Source organism: Mobula birostris, chromosome 22, assembly GCF_030028105.1.
Source record: "Mobula birostris isolate sMobBir1 chromosome 22, sMobBir1.hap1, whole genome shotgun sequence".
NCBI classification, from domain to species: domain Eukaryota; kingdom Metazoa; phylum Chordata; class Chondrichthyes; order Myliobatiformes; family Myliobatidae; genus Mobula; species Mobula birostris.
The window spans coordinates 16483843-16500444 of NC_092391.1; the positions used below are offsets into that span (position 1 = coordinate 16483843).

Consider the following 16602-nt stretch of genomic DNA (forward strand, 5'->3'; position numbering starts at 1 on the left):
CAAGATGTTCCTCCAGCAATTTCTTCAGTATTTAAAATCTTTGTTATGTAACTTGTGCTTCCTCCAGTGCTGGCAACTAAGGGAAACTACAGTTTCCATTTATGCAGTCTTACTATTTTAAACTTTGATTTCCCATTATCTTGTCTCTGAAGAAGATGCCCTCCATTTGTCTGTTAGTCTCAAAGCCATTGCAAAATCAGAGTGCCCTGATGAATTGGCCACACCAGGTCAGGCAATTTATAACTAGCATTTGGAATTCTGTCCTTCCCCACAAACCTGAGCTCTAACTGGGTGAGCTCACCAGCTTATGCTGGGTGAATATATAGCAGAGAAATGGGCCCTTCAGCCCATCTAGTCTGTGCTGACCTAATCTGCCCAGTCCCATCTACCAGCACCTGGCCCATATCTCTCCAAACCCCTCTCATCCATGTACATATCAAAACCCCTCTTGAACCACGTCCACTACTTCCACTGTCAGCTTGTTCCACACTTGCACTACCCTTTGAGTGAAGAATTCTCCCCTCAGATTCTCCTTAAACCTTGCATCCTAAACCTATGACCTCTAGTTTTAGCCTCACCCAACCTGAGCTGAAAATGTGCATACATTTACCCTCACTATATATCCCTCAAAGTTTGTATCTCTCCATAAGATTACCCAGTTTTGTGGGTTAGCCTTAAATAAATAAAGGCATCCGTTAATCCTGCGAGACTATGGAACTGTGCCTGGAAAGTCTTCACTCTCCAGGGTGCAGGCCTGGGCAAGATTATATGGAAGACTAGCAGTTGCCCATGCTGCAAGTCTCCCCTCTCCACGACACCAATGTTGTCCAAGGGAAGGACATTAGGACCTGTACAGCTTGGCACCAGTGTCGTCGCAGAGCAATGTATGATTAAGTGACTTGCTCAAGGACACAACATGTTCCCTCGGCTGTGGCTCGAACTCACGACCTTCAGGTAGCTAGTCCAATGCCTTAACCACTTGGCCACATGTCTTAGCACTACTGCAAACGTGATGCAGCAGGGGACCTAATCAGGTAACTGATCCTCGGCTGTTATCCTATCTGCCTCTTTGGATGTGGGTAATTGGTCTTTACAGGGCCTTACTCCACAAATGAGAAAAATACAATATGAGAGCGACAAAAGAGAAATTTGAAAAATGAAATCAGTAATGTATAAAACTGGATTTAAATAGAATGAATGATTAAGTAGAATTTGCCAGTGTTGCCTTGGGGCCAAATACAATAAAAATTTTTCACTTTGGGTTTCACAGTTGCCTCTTGTCATTTACTTGGAAGAAAATGGGTGACTTATTTCTCGATACTTATATGTGTGTTTAAGCACTTGTAGGAATTACTGGATAAAAATGGCATCTAACTAATTGCCTTTTATCCTTACAGTTTTATGGATATAACTATGAAGAAACTGTTTAATTAAAGCAATCAAATTAAATTTTGGTATCCTAGCCTATGATAGACACAGACAGGAGGTGAAGAAAGCCCTCGCTCTGCAGTGTTTTTGGAACTACAGGCCAGTTATTTGTTTCGCTTTGCAAACATATCAGCACTTGGCCTGATGTAGATCTCATTCTTCTAATCCAAAAATATACATTGGATTCCGGTTAATTGGGCCATCGGTTAATCAGGGCAGCTGCTTATCTGGGACAAAGAACAAAAATAATCCAGAAAATAGCTGGGATTCTCTTAATTTATTTGGGATACTATACACTTAATTGGGACAGGAGACTGTCGCTGAATAGTTTCTAACTAGCATCAGTCACATATAGTTGCATGGCTGTTAGTCACTGCACTATCCTTAGAGTGAACAGTTTTTAAATGACATCAGTTGCATGTGTTTGTTGTTAAAAAGCACTGGTTTTTCCTGACTGATAGTTGGCAAGAAATGAACAGCAAAACAATTCAGAATGGTTTTGCTCACTGTGGTTTCAAGCATTCTGGCTTCGAGCTGCCAAAAATGGCTGGGAGTGAAAAGGAAATGATTTCATTACTTTAAGTTAGGAACTACGAAGAATTTGAAGGTATTGACAATCATCTTGAATGTTCCAATGAAAATGATGATTTGGAAGATGCAATCCTCTGAAACATTGTATAAAAGCAGTCTATTATCTGCACTAGGAGTTTGCACTCACTTTGTTCATTTGGAGTCAAACAAAAGAATACAGTGTACACTGGATGTATTTCATTTAAATACATAATTTGATAGTTAAACAGTAGTTTGTCTCTTTTTTTAATATACCTTTATAACTATTTGCATGGAACTTCAACTAATTGGAGCAGCTGCTTAATTGGACCAAAATGTACTGGTCCTGATGTGTCCCAATTAGCCACAGTCCACTGTATTTTTCTACGACAAACCTGTCCAATTTGCTTGTAAGTAAGTAGGCTCTTTCCTTTCACGGTCCCACTTGGGGTTACGTTCTGTGCATTATTTTGAATCAATTTTGGGTTGTCTCCTCTACTTCTCTGAAAGTAAGACAACATGTTTTCAATACTTAGTCCCATTACAATCTATTTTCCAGAGGGAAATATTCAATCTATTATTTTCCGTGGGCCATTTCCCTTTCGTTTTGATTACTTATGCATTTTTCTGCATTCTTTTTGAAACAGTTGTTTGGATTTTGTATTATTGGGGTTTGGCATCTGTTCACACTCACCTAAATTCTGAATGCTAATCTTAACTTTAAAATTCCCATATGAACTTGAGATAGCATTATGCTCAAATCAGAAATTCAGTAATCCCATTACAATTATTCATTGTAATGGGACTATTGTACTTCTGACTTGAGTATAAAGTTTCATTTATGTTTACCTTGTGGTGAAGCAAGTCATGTGTCCATTCCTAAGTGCCTTAAGTTCCTGGATAATTGAGCCTGTGAAAAAAGTTCACACTTCCACTGGTTACTGTGGCATTGATGTACAAACTAATATACTCCAATTACTTTCAGGGTCTGGCTGAATACTGCACACTCATTGATAGCTCCTCTTCATTTCGAGCATATCGTGCTGCTTTGGCAGAGGTGGAACCACCCTGTATACCTTACCTGTAAGTATGCAAATGGACCCTTTTTTCTCTTTACATTCCCCATTCTGGTTCTGCACTCACCCGTCTCCTCCTCACTTGCCCATCACCTCCCTCTGGTGCACCTTCAGTACTTCAGGCAACTGGTAGTGATGAATGTAAGGGGTGTTTGATTCTGTGACCTAAATTGTTAGACTCTCATCTGGATACTGATGGATACACAGCAAGTCATCCAACAGGTTAGACGGTAACTCTCAATTCAGTCATTTTTAAGACAATTATTTGCATCTGACTCTATACAAAGTGCAGGCTTTCCCTAGCTACAAGGCCACATTTTCTTCCTTTTTATTGTTAATTTTAAAATGCAGAGAAGAAAAATTGCCTGAGTATTGTTTTTTTTTAAGATTGAAGGATTAAAGATACCTTTATTTCTCGCAAAGCTTCAAAACATACAGTGAAAACTGTCATTAGCATCAACGACCAAAGCAGTCCGAGAATGTGATGGGGGAGCCTGCAAAGTGTTGCCATGCTCGCGGCACCAACATAGCATACCCGCAACTTACCAATCCTAAGGCACATGTCTTTTGAATGTGAAAGGAAACCGGAGTACCCAGAGGAAACCCATATGCGGTCATGAGGAGAACGTAGTTAACAATAGCTCTAGGACAGTAGGAGTTCAGTGACAACCTTTTGTACCATATGTTTCTGTTATTCTGTGATGTACTTTGTCATCCCAGTAACAATCCCAAGAGAGGGCCAAGATTTCACAACTGTGCACATCGAAGAGCTGCCAACAGGGACTGTCACTTGTTGCAATTATCTTGGTGACTTTATCTCACCATACATCTCCAAACTAACCTTTTTTCCCCAATCTATTGGAGAGCTAAAATTACCTCTTGGTGTGCAAGTAGATTGCAAAGACAAATTAAAGTGAAGGAAAGTGTGTTACAGGGAAATCAGATTGCTTATCTGGGAGCCAGTATGAACCCAAAGGGCCAAGTAGCAGTGTTAGTCTAAGCAAGTACTAATGATAGGAATGCCATGTACTTTGTCATGAAAGTACTAGTTTCTAATGTTGGGCATGATGTATATCAGCAATGATATCATCCACCCTGTAGCCTGGGCTGCTTCAGTGAACTCCTTGAGGTGTCTAATGGAGTATGGCAACTTCCGTACCATTCCCTGCTCATCAAGCGTAAAAATCTGACCATGACCCTGTAAAACATGGCGACTCCCATTCATGTTAATGGAAAATGCTGGCTCAGTGGAGAAGGTAAATAGCGAGGTAATTTAAATTTTTAATAATTTTAATTGATTTTAGAATGCAGTTATATTTATCTTCACAAATATGAAAATTATTCAAGCAGTATTTTCATTTTTTGTTTGGTATGCCCTAATTTAATCTAATGCTTTAAGGATATTAAAAATAGTAAGATTTAGTAGTCCTGGCTACACTTGATGGTGTTGACAGCCCCGAATGTTGATGGCTGGAGTTTGGAACCTCAACTGTTCCATGGCTAAGACTGTGTCTATGCTGTAAGTATAAGTGTTACAACTGAAACAAACATTGTGCGGGTCTGGCAGCCAGCCATTTATGGAGCTTTGAAAAATCTCTTTCAGTGCCAAGGCATTCATCTCCTTGGAAAGACATTGAGTGTCTAAGTTTAAAAACTGTGCTCTCAAATATGATTTTGGAAGTACTGTAATCTCTTAACCAAAGGAGTATCATACTAGAGACAAGCATTAAACTCCCTAGTGCAGTATTGTGGATGTGGAGCCCTGGTAGAATTGTCTTTAGTTAAACCAAGGCTCTGATTCCATTACTTTTCAGCACTGCTTTTTCTTACCCAATATCAGTCAATTACCATCAGGAAAGCAGATCATCTTGTCATTCTCATATTGTGTTTAGATTCACAGCACAGCTTTCTGCAATACAGTGGTGATATAGGAGGTTCTTCATGGATACTGTGGGACACCCTGAGATAACAAAAGGTGCAATATAAATGTGGGTCTTTTTTTCCTCATGTGTGTTCTACAGTGAAGAATTCTCTCAATATAGCACATGGATGGAGCTTCCAGTTAAATTGTATCCAGCATTGTTCAGTGTGCCACATCTTTAGCACAGAATTTCAGCTTCAACTTGCTTGATGTGTGCAGCTTGAACTACAGTGGCATGCAAAAGTTTGGGCACCCCTGGTCAAAATTTCTGTTACTGTGAACAGTTAAGTGAGTAGAAGATGAACTGATCTCCAAAAGTCATAAAGTTAAAGATGAAACATTCTTTTCAACATGGTAAGCAAGATTAGTGTAATATTTTTGTTTTGTACAATTTTAGAGTAAAAAAAAAGGAAAGGAGCACCCTACAAAAGTTAGTGCATCCCAAGAGATTTGAGCTCTCAGATAACTTTTACCAAGGTCTCAGACCTTAATTAGCTTGTTAGGGCTATGACTTGTTCACAGTCATCGTTAGGAAAGGCCAGGTGATGCAAATTTCAAAGCTTTATAAATACCCTGACTCCTCAAATCTTGTCCCAACAATCAGCAGCCATGGGCTCCTCTAAGCAGCTACCTAGTGCTCTGAAAATTAAATGATGCCCACAAAGCAGGAGAAGGCAAAAGAAGATAGCAAAGCGTTTTCAGGCAGCCATTTCCTCAGTTTGTAATGTAATTAAGAAATGGCAGATAACAGGAACGGTGGAGGTCAAGTTGAGGTCTGGCAGACCAAGAAAACTTTCCCGGAGAACTGCTTGTAGGATTGCTAGAAAGGCAAATCAAAACCCCTGTTTGACTGCAAAAGACCTTCAGGACGATTTAGCAGACTCTGGAGTGGTGGTGCACTGTTCGACTGTGCAGCGACACCTGCACAAATATGACCTTCATGGAGAGTCATCAGAAGAAAACCTTCCCTGCATCCTCACCACAAAATTCAACGTCAGAAGTTTGCAAAGGAACATCTAAACAAGTCTGATGCATTTTGGAAACAAGTCCTGTGGACTGATGAAATTAAAATAGAATTTTTTGGCAGCAATGACCAAAGGTATGTTTGGAGAAAAAAAAGAGTGCAGAATTTCATGAAAAGAACACCTCTCCAACTGTTAAGCACGGGGGTGGATCGATCATGCTTTGGGCTTGGGGAACATTTCACTGGTAGAGGGAAGAACGAATTCAATTAAGTACCAGCAAATTCTGGAAGCTAACATCTCACTGTCTGTAAAAAAAAAAAAAAAAATAGCTGAAGATGAAAAGAGGATGGCTTCTGCAACAGGATAATGATCCAAAACACACCTCAAAATCCACAATGGACTACCTCAAGAGGCGCAAACTGAAGGTTTTGCCATGGCCCTCACAGTTCCCTGACCTAAACATCATCGAAAATCTGTGGATAGACCTCAAAAGAGCAGTGCATGCAAGACGGCCCATGAACCTCACAGAACTAGAAGCCTTTTGCAGGGAAGAATGGGCAAAAATCCCCCAAACAAGAATTGAAAGACCCTCAGCTGGCTACAGAAAGCGTTTACAAGCTGTGATACTTGCCAAAGGGGGTGTTACTAAGTACTGACCATGCAGGGTGCCCAAACTTTTCCTTTTTTATTATTTTGAAACTGTAAAAAATGGAAATAAAAAAAGTAATCTTGCTTAAAATATTAAATGTGTCGTCTTTAACTTTATGCCTTTTGGAAATCAGGTCATCTTTTACTCGCTTAGCTATTCACAGTAACAGAAATTTTGACCAGGGGTGCCCAAACTTCTGCTTACCACTGTATGTCTCTGCTACACCTGAGCCAAGGCCATCAACTTGTATAATAGCAACAGATACAAAAAGCAGGAGAAACTCAGCAGGTCAGGCAGCATCTATGGAAAAGAGTAAACAGTTGACATTTGGGGCCAAGACCCTTCTTCAGGACTACTATAATAGCTACCCATTAAATGGTTCAAAAGAGCTTTCCTTATAGAATAGCATGTTGTCAAATCCCTAATTCAAAAATATCCATACAGGAATTCGTTTTTAATCATTCACAAGTTTTGTTCATTGTATTTCACCATTTATATAAATACAAGGCCTTCCCAAGCTGCAGATGTCTGGCATGTTACAGTACATGCTAGTGAACAAGCATCTGAGAAAACGAGTGCTTGAGACGTGTAGTATGCATTTGCCTGTTGTAGTGGGGCTGCAGGTGACTTCTTCCCTGTGGGCACTTGGTTGATGGCTGTATTTCTGTCTTGCAAATTGTTCAGGCTATGAGCAGTCCTAAAGAACAGAACCCTGCCATAACTCAGGGAGAACCTCCATCTTTATCAGCAGGAGAATGTGTATTTAGATAAATATAAACACTTTCTAAGATATGATTGAAATAGGGACTAAACAGAGGGCAAGGATCACACAGATATGTATGTATCATTCTTTGTATCTAAAAGTGATAGGTTCATCAAAAAAGAGGTTATCCGTCTCTGCACAAGACAAAAGCATGGTGATAAGATTAGGAAATGGTTTTCAAAGAGAACTAAGTGTCTTTCTATACGAAAAAGTTTGGTATGTAATTCAGAAGCTAGATTGTAAGTGGTATATTAGTTTTAATTATATGAGGATTATCAAGCCATAGTGAGAGTGCACAAGGAATATCATGTAGACCTCTGTTCTCCTTACCTAAAAATCAATATAATTCTCAAAGAAAATGCAACAAAAATTCACCAGATTATTTTCTGGAAAGGCTGTGCTGTTTTGCTATTGGATGAGAGGGCAATTACATGAAGTCTGTATTGGGTAAAATTTAGAACAACGGAAAGTGATCTCATTGAAACTTACAACATTTTTAAAAAGTAAATGCCGAGAAAATGATTTCCCTTAGGGTGGCGTGGTAGCATAACAATTAGCACAATCGCTTTAGTGTCAGCCCTAAGTTCGGGGTTCAATTCCTGCTGCTGGCCTGTAAGGAATTTGTACATTTCCATGAGGATACCATATGGATTTCCTCTGGGTGCTGTGGTTTCCTCTCTCATTCCAAAGATGTACGGGTAGGGCTAATGAGTTGTGGGCATGCTACGTTTGTGCTGGAAGCATGGTGACACTTGTAGCTGCTTAGCACAATGCTCGCTGGTTTCATTTGATGTAAATGATGCATTTCACTGTTTTGATGTGCATGTGACAATGTTAATCTTTGACCTCAGCAGAGGGGCTTAGAATAAGGGACAGGGCTTTCAGAAGTGTGGAGTTTTCATCACTGACGCAAATGTTTGGAATTTTTTGCCCTGAGAGCTAATGTATCAGTGTGAATGGACAGGTGATTGCAGACAATTTTGTGGGGGGGGGGGTGCGTGTGTTTGCCCAGATTTGTTGTGTGCTGCAGATTGGCTTTTATTATATGGCAAACCATGAAATTAGAACAATGCCGTTTGCAAACTTCTTGTAAACAGTGCTAATAATTAATTTTATATTCTGTTTTTTGTTCAGCCTGAAGCCATATGTAATGTGCAGGTAGCCACAGAAAGTTTTTGATCTTTGCCCTGATTTTATTTCTACAGAGGTCTTATACTGCAAGACCTAACATTTGTTCACCTTGGCAACCCAGATCTAATTGACGGAAAGATCAACTTTTCCAAACGATGGCAGCAGTTTAATATCTTGGATAGTATGCGACGTTTCCAACAAATGTAAGTATTCATAATATGAAAGATGTGGCCAAGACGTCATTATGCAATTTTTCAGATTTGATTTTGTTTTAAAAGGAGGTAAAAGACACTGTTTAAATGTACTGTGATACTTAAGAAGCAAAGAAAATCCAAGGGCTCTCTCCAGATGTATTTTTAGTTTGTTGCGGGGCATGGGGAGACGTAAGGAAGTAGATCGGAGTGACGTTCTTCCCTGAAGGAAAGATTTAGTCTCATTACATGATTTCTTTAACCACCAAACTCAGATAAAAATCTTGATATGAAGGTACTGCATATCAGTTCTCATGATAGTTTGTCTATAGAGTGATTAATGGAGTAGTACTAAGCTCATGTGAAAATCTCTGTCTGCTCTGTTGTATAATACAATTAAAATTTTAATATTGAAAGTTATATTTAACACTTTCATTTTTCAGTCATTATGAACTAAAACGCATCGATGACATTGTTATGTTCTTCAATGATTTTGGAGACCATCTTGCAGAGGAAGCACTGTGGGAACTCTCATTAAAAATCAAACCACGTAATATTCAACGACGGAAAACGGAGCGGGAGGAAAAAACCTAGGATTTAAACATGGAGGCTTGATCTTAGATGGCAGCTAATGAATCCCATTAAGTGACTTGCTTTATGTAACTGAGCTACAGAGAACGGTTCATGCCATGGTGCTACACCTTCAGAGCTTCGTTTCAGAAAGAGCATAAAACGGGTGGCAGCGCTGTAGGGAAATGTTCCAAGTTTAATGCCATTGCCTGCATTCAGTTTCCTTTCCTACCATTGTGCCAAGCTGTTTCAAGTGTCCTTCATTGGACCCACTCATACAGCTCAAATTTATCCAGCATACCCAGAGTGACCCGCAGATAAACTCTGCTTTGGAGACTGAGATTGTTGGGTATAAAGGTACGGCAGTTCACTCATTGGTAGTGGACTTCTGTCTATAGAATAACAAATAGTGGTACTAGCAATTGCACAGAAAACCTTAAAGTATAATTCTGTACTGTAGGAGAAAGACTGGCTCACTGTAAATAGTAGATGTCTAGTTTGATGTGTTGTATTGGATTTTTTTTTTGCATGTGTATGACTGAATGCCAGTAATTCAAGTTTTGATTGGGAGTGGGAGGGGTGGATGGTGCAAGCTAATTGGAAAGCAGACTCTGAAGTGTTTTGGACAGGATGGTATTCAAAGGGCAAGGGGTGGCTCCTAATTTCCATGGCTTCAGATAAAAGATAATCAAGTGCATCAGATGCTATTTCACATTTCCTGCATGGACTTTTTTTAAGGTTTAAAGATAAACATTTTTAAGGACTATCTCAGTTCATTGCTGGAATCTGAGCTACATTTAAAATAATAAGTAAAAGTTGATATTTGTCTGGAGTTTCTGTATATAGTGAGTCCACAAATTAATTCTTTTAACCCATCAAATAGTCGGTGAGCTTGCTTTAGTTGTCAGGTCCTGTTGTGAATCATGGATGCTACAGTGCAGAATGCCATGTTTACTTGCTTTGGATTGTTAGCCATCAAGCTATTAATGTTGTCTAAGTTTGCACATCTGCAAAGGAAACATACCATGCTTGTTTATTTGCAGTAATCATTGGATAACCCTGAAGTGATGTTATACCTTCTAGCATTTAGGGTGTTTAAAAGTGGTCCTCAATAATATTTGGCATGAGTCCGGATAAGGTCATGCTTAGAAATCCAACATAAAACCCCAAAGTACAGAAATTTACTGGTTGTTTTCAGCGCTACTGATTCTATTATTGGATAGGATTAGCGTTTAGTTCATCTGTCAACAGCGGACTTGAAATGTGCTAAATGATTGTTGATTATAGAAATGGGGATGTTCTTCCCGAACCAAACTGGTGTCAAAATTTTCAGCAGTTGTTGCTGTAGTCCTTGTTCTTTAGCAGATGATTTGGTTTTAAGATGTCCAAGCCATTCTTGATAACTTGAAGTATGAACACAAAAACCATAAATTAATGTCAGAATATCTTGGAATCTCACTCCTTTTCTGCCGTTTGGAAAACTTAAGAATTATGGAGTACAGCAACTTTGGAATTTCAGTAAGAAGGTTAAAAGTCCTGGCCAAAATTATTAACTTATAATCTGTGCTTCTCAAATGTCTAAAATGACAGAATAGTAATTTCAACTTGATTAAGAATATTAATTCAGGACTTTAATTTCTTTAGCAAATTGTAGATAGTAATCAATTTAACTTTCTTTTTAACTGAATCATGGAAAATTCGGAAGAGGCTATTTAAGGATAGGTGCTGACACTTCCCCATTGATAAATCATAAAATATAGTTTGGTCAGAGGATAATTTTCTTCTATTTGCAACTCTCTTAGGAGAAAATTGTCTGGATCTAAATAGTGATGATAATGTGCGAGCAATCAAATATGTCCCAAGTTATCAATACTAGCCATATTTTGTCAGAATTTCAGTTGGTAATGGTAGCTTTGCATTCAGATATTTTATAGGCATTGAAGTTAAGACATTAGCACGAGTCTTCATTCTCATCTCAGCTATGTCTTTGTTGTAACCAGTTCAATAAGGAGTTTCTTATCATAAGAGATCTCTGGGGTAGTGAATGCTCTGTGTCTGTGGGGAGGGGGAGGGTGAAGAGAGGGAAGGAAGACAGTGGTTTTCATCTACTTCCAGCAGCAGGTGTTGAGAAACATTAAACTCTGGCTGGTTTTCAACACTGCCAATCGAGGTTAGTTGCTGTTCTAGCTGAGATGCATTTTTGCACTGAGTAATCTCACCGCTTGCCCCAACCCTCAATCTTTTCGCCCCAAGCCAGTTCACATTGGGGATTAGTCTTGAGTTCCTGCCACAGCAACAAGGAAGGCAGAGGTTCGTTAAGTTCCTGCCACAGCATGAAGTTGAGGCATGTTTTTTTTTCTCCCCAAGTAAAAGGTGCAGCCTGAAATACCAAGGGTGCTGTAATGAATGGACACTTTGCAGGATAGCACTAACTAGAATACCAGTATTTGGACATTGTAAATAGCTTTTTTTAAGAACATGAATTCATACATAAGCCAGGTTTTGTTTTTTTTTTGTTATAGACACTGAGATTTTAAGTAGCTTTGTGATACCTGGCTTGCAGGTTGAATGATTGTGCAAAGTGAAGAATCAGTTTTTGTGTTGAGTTTTGTATCTGTAGATCATCCTTAAGCCTTTTTATTTAACAACGTCTGTACACCATTGACCCTAGACTAGGAAGGTTAGCAATTCATTCAGTTTTCTATTTTTAATTAATTTTGTACAGTTTTTTAACATTGTGTATAGTTTTTAATTTTCTGCAGCCACAGTGTATCAGCTGTAGAAAATGGACTTACCATTTCCTGTTTACTTGAGCATGAGGTAATGTCAATATAGTCTTTTACTGTATTTTTAATCGTGTAATATTAATATTGAAAATGCTGCCCCTTTCTTACACCACTCATGCTTCCTCTTTAGTTCCCATGATCTCCCAGTATTGTGACTTCCCCTTCCTGCTTTTAGTCATTGATCGTTTTCTATTGACATTTTTTATTTGTTAACTTATGTTTTATCGCTCTGCTCTTTCCATTCAGGATTCCCCATGGTGAGCCAAACACTCTCCACCACTTTGTCATGCCTGATTCATTAAAGCACCATTGGGCTGCAATCGATAGATAATATAATGGTCTAGTCCACACCTTGAAAATTGTGTACAATTCTGTTCTGACCCAAGGATGGATATTGCATCAATGGAGAAAGTGCAATGCAGGTTCACTAGCTTAATTTCTTTGACTGATAGGATCAGTGGTGAAGATGCCCTTTGGTCTGAGAGAGTGCACAGCTGATGTTTCTGCTAGTTGAGATGTTGAGAACTGGTGAGGATCAATCATAAAATATGCATTCAGCTGTTTGCAACTTTGAGAAACTTCTGTAGAAACTTGGAGGATCAGTCACCAGTGTTCAAGCTGAAGTATTTTGCTTGTTGGATCATGAGGGAGTGGGGTTAGTGCAGGAAAGTAGCATGAGCTAAATGATTAGTCATGACCTTGTTGGAAGAGTAGAGCAGACATGAGGGCTAAATGCTAACTTGTGTTGATTCCTTAAACTTGTGTTTGTATTTCATAATTCCCTAATGCAGTATTTCAGGCCATTCACCAGCTTTTATTAGACAAGTTCCAATCTTTACTCTTGCACAGATCTATCAGTGAAAACCAGTAGTCATTCAGTGGTATGTGGTGCTGGTATTTCAAGACATCATGAAATTACTTCTACTCTTATGCACCTTTTCAATTAACCCAATGCAAAGCTGCCTTTTATTAATGTATTCATTATTTTGGGAGGAGGGTCTAGGCATCAGAACTTCCCATTCCTAACTACCTTTGAGAAGTTGCTGCAGAGTATTCATGCTCGCAATTTCTGCCTTGCAAATTGTGGAGAGGTTTTGGGATGTCACTTGTTGCGTAGAATGCCTACCCTCTGCCCTATTCTTGTAGCTATGGTATTTCATTAAAATTCCCAACTAATGGCATGGACTGTCATAGTTAGATTAAGACTCTCATTGGAGATGGTCATTGCCCAGCACTCCTGTGGCACAGTGGCCTTCCTTACTTGCTGCATGCAGGCATGAACTGCTTAATTTGATATTGTGCAATGGACAGTATACATCCCCACCCCTGCCTGACCTTGTGCTGTGCTGTTTAGGAAAAATCTGAAGTTTATAACACCAAGTTGCATCGTCTTTAGCATTATTATTTATGGTGCCCTGCGATGTTCTGTTTGGTAAAATGGCACATCAATTTAAATCTGACATGGTTTAGAAATTTCTATGTTTTAAGCATCTAACTTCCATGTGGTTGGGTGAAGTGCAAGGTATTTTAGGGTTGTTAAGTGTTGCAGTTTGGAAAGGATAAACTGCTCATTTAATTAGTAGATAGTGTACAATATAGTTCATTTTGTTGCCTTGGATCATGAAGATCATGTGAATCATAGCTCAGTTTTTTTTTACTATCTGAATTGTATTCCATTTGCTTTCTTTAGAATTTCATTAAATTTTCTCCTGCCCAGCCAGGTTAAAGTATTTCCTATGGAAAATTACCTACAAATTCTATTGCAGTTTTCTAAAGTAATGGAACTGAAAACTTCTTAGGTCAGTTGCTGTCATATTATGTGGATGTTGTTAATGCTGAATGGTATAATTAACCAGTACAATTATTAAAAATATTTAGGACTTTACATTTATTAGCTCCCCCTGTTTAGGCAGTTTCAAGTAGCAGGAAGGGACGAGATCCAGATTGTTAGGCTTTGAGTGAATTTTGCTTATGAACAGCTATTTATTTATTGTGATGGTTGTGTGCAGAACTAACACAAATGTATTCAAACTATATTTTCTGATGACTGTCAGACTGAAAGCCAGTAGTTTTATTTAGTGGTAAGAATGTTCAGTGCCTAGCTGTTAAGCCCTAAAGAAAATTGTTCTGAGAGGAGAATGGTGTTAATATGTTGCATAGAATGAACTTCAGCTCTGTAAAATGTCACATTGATAGTTCCTAATCAGAAATGAACCTATTGAAAATGATCATGGCCACTAAAATTCAGGACCAGTTACGTTTAAGGCCTAATGATCCATTGCGCATTTGACTTCTCTGGAGTTTGAATTTTGCTAAGAGATCAACAGTTAAATTTGGGTAAGTGATCAAGTCTTTTTTGGAAAAAGGAGAAACTTTTTCCCTTAAGTGGTACATTGCGTTGACAGTTGTAATTTTATTTTCCTGTGTTCTCCTTTTGAAATCTGAAGAAACACAAATTAAACATGTAGATTCCTGAAGAAACTAAAGCTTTATATATGATAAGCATATGAACTATTTCAATTTAAACAGTAAATTGTATCTGAAATAGGACAGGTCTGTCAGTTTTGGAAACTGTTCATGTCCTAAAAGGAAATAAAATGCACTTGGAAGTGTATTGTATGTTTGATTTCTGTGGATTCTGGGTTCAACAACCAAGAACTAGTTTTTTTCTAACTTTTGAACTAAACTTGTACATTGTGAAACAATACATTTGTTAATAACAATTATTTTGATTTAATAGTTGTTTTAAATAAAAGGGAGCATGGGACATTTCCACATGTAGGGCCATCAATGAGCCCTTCCAAAGCACCTTACTTTGAGTTGTGGGGTTGAACTTGCACCAGCTGCAGGCTGATTTTTTAAAAAGTAGTTGGTCACTGTTAAGTGTTCTGGAGTTCCAACATAACGTATGGCATCTATTAATAACCATCTGACTTGAGGACCACAATTGTTTGTCACAAACCATTAATAAATGATGACTGATTTTTACATTTTCAAATGGTGGTTGCTTTAATCTAGGTATGGGTCCTAGTTAAATGCTAATAAATACATGTTATATCTTAGTTTTAGATCTGTCTCAATTATTTTGTATTGTGGTAAGTGCTCAATGCATTTTTAAAATCAATGGATAATTTAGAAGTTGTCATAAGTGCCCTAACTTGCCAAGATTTTGCCAGAGCCACAAGCCACAACCTTGCTCTAGTATTCCTCCTTTATTATAAATGTCTTGTTCCTACAACCATTTCAAATGTAACTTTTCAAAAAAAAATAAAAGCTACATTCATGTTTACAGTGCATGCATCAGATTGCAGATTAAAGACAATCAAATTCAGTGGGAACCTGTTGCCTCTTCATTTTACAGTAGTACAGAACTATATGCTGAAGGAACACAATTGGATACCAATTTTCACCTGAGACTTTAAAGCTGCAAACCAAAATGAGTAATTACTGTATTGGCCCCATGTAATTTCTCTTTTCTCCAGGTACCAAATGTGTATAAACAGTTTATCCCCTTCAGCAAACACGATAAAAAGCTATGCTTTTCAGTGAACCATTATAAAAGGTAAACCCGACTCCATTAATGTTTTCACATCATCTTTAAAATAGTGCAAGCATTTGCTCATTTGTTGCTGTTAAAGGAAGATGCCAGCACGCTGCAGTGTAGCAGTTTCTACAGGGTCCACCAGAACTGTTATTATCACTTTTAAATGTATATTTTATGATTGCAAGACCTTGCTGGATGTACTGCATACACATCTGCTCGTTGGCAGAGAAACCGAAGGAAATGGACAGTGCAGATCATGCTAGTACCTGCTTTTCTTGTGATCGTGAGACTGTTGGACATTGTTAATATGGAATGCAGCAAGTCTGATTCATTGGTGGGTTGTAAGGGAGCTGTATGGCCTTGGTCATAAGCAAGGACTAGGCCTTAAGCTGCAGTGTTGCCTGCTTACAGCCACCTAGAAGAGAGGAGGCACAGTATTCAAGCTGGGGTCTGTGTTGCACCCCCAGTGTTTGCATGGCAGAAGACAAGGAATGTAGTGTTCAGCTGCTGCAATATTCCAGGACTCAGGGTCTTGGATTATATTTTTTGTTACTCTTTTGCAACTTCTCCTCAGAATAATGCTGTATTCATGTATGATTAAAACTCAAACAAAAGGAAATCCACATTGAGGGTAAAAGAAATGACTCAAAGTTAAACATAAGCAACCATGTCTAACAAGAATTTAAACTATATTCAACTTCTATTAAAAAAAATCTTCTAAAGATGGCGGCTACCTGTAAAAATGTTATTGTTAAAAAGTTTTTACATTATTCAATATCTTGACTAAGGCACTTTAAAAACTAGAACATAAAGGTCTATATACAATGCTCACAGTGCTGCATAAATTAGTCTTGTAATTAGAAAGCAAACTTGAGCTGCTCATCTACTCCAGCTGAAACCATATTATTCTTGATAATTATGACCAATTGAATTTATACAGTTTGCATTGTTTAAGCATCTTTAGAATGAACTACTGCTTAACTTAATCACACAAAATGCTGGAAGACCTCAGCAGGCCAGGCAACACCT

General features: G+C 38.4%; 1 protein-coding gene across 7 annotated transcripts in view; it reads left to right on the forward strand.

Moving 5' to 3' along the window:
- Positions 1-15360, forward strand: part of LOC140186182 (rap guanine nucleotide exchange factor 1-like) — a 177728-nt gene extending 162368 nt beyond the window's left edge. For all 7 annotated transcript variants that reach the window (XM_072240117.1, XM_072240118.1, XM_072240120.1 and 4 more), the window contains 3 exons: positions 2963-3060; positions 8557-8685; positions 9117-15360. In XM_072240117.1, coding sequence (XP_072096218.1) covers positions 2963-3060; positions 8557-8685; positions 9117-9267 — 378 coding nt within the window. In that variant the 3' untranslated portion in view covers positions 9268-15360. The remainder of the gene's footprint in view (positions 1-2962; positions 3061-8556; positions 8686-9116) is intronic.
- Positions 15361-16602: the final 1242 nt, after the last annotated feature.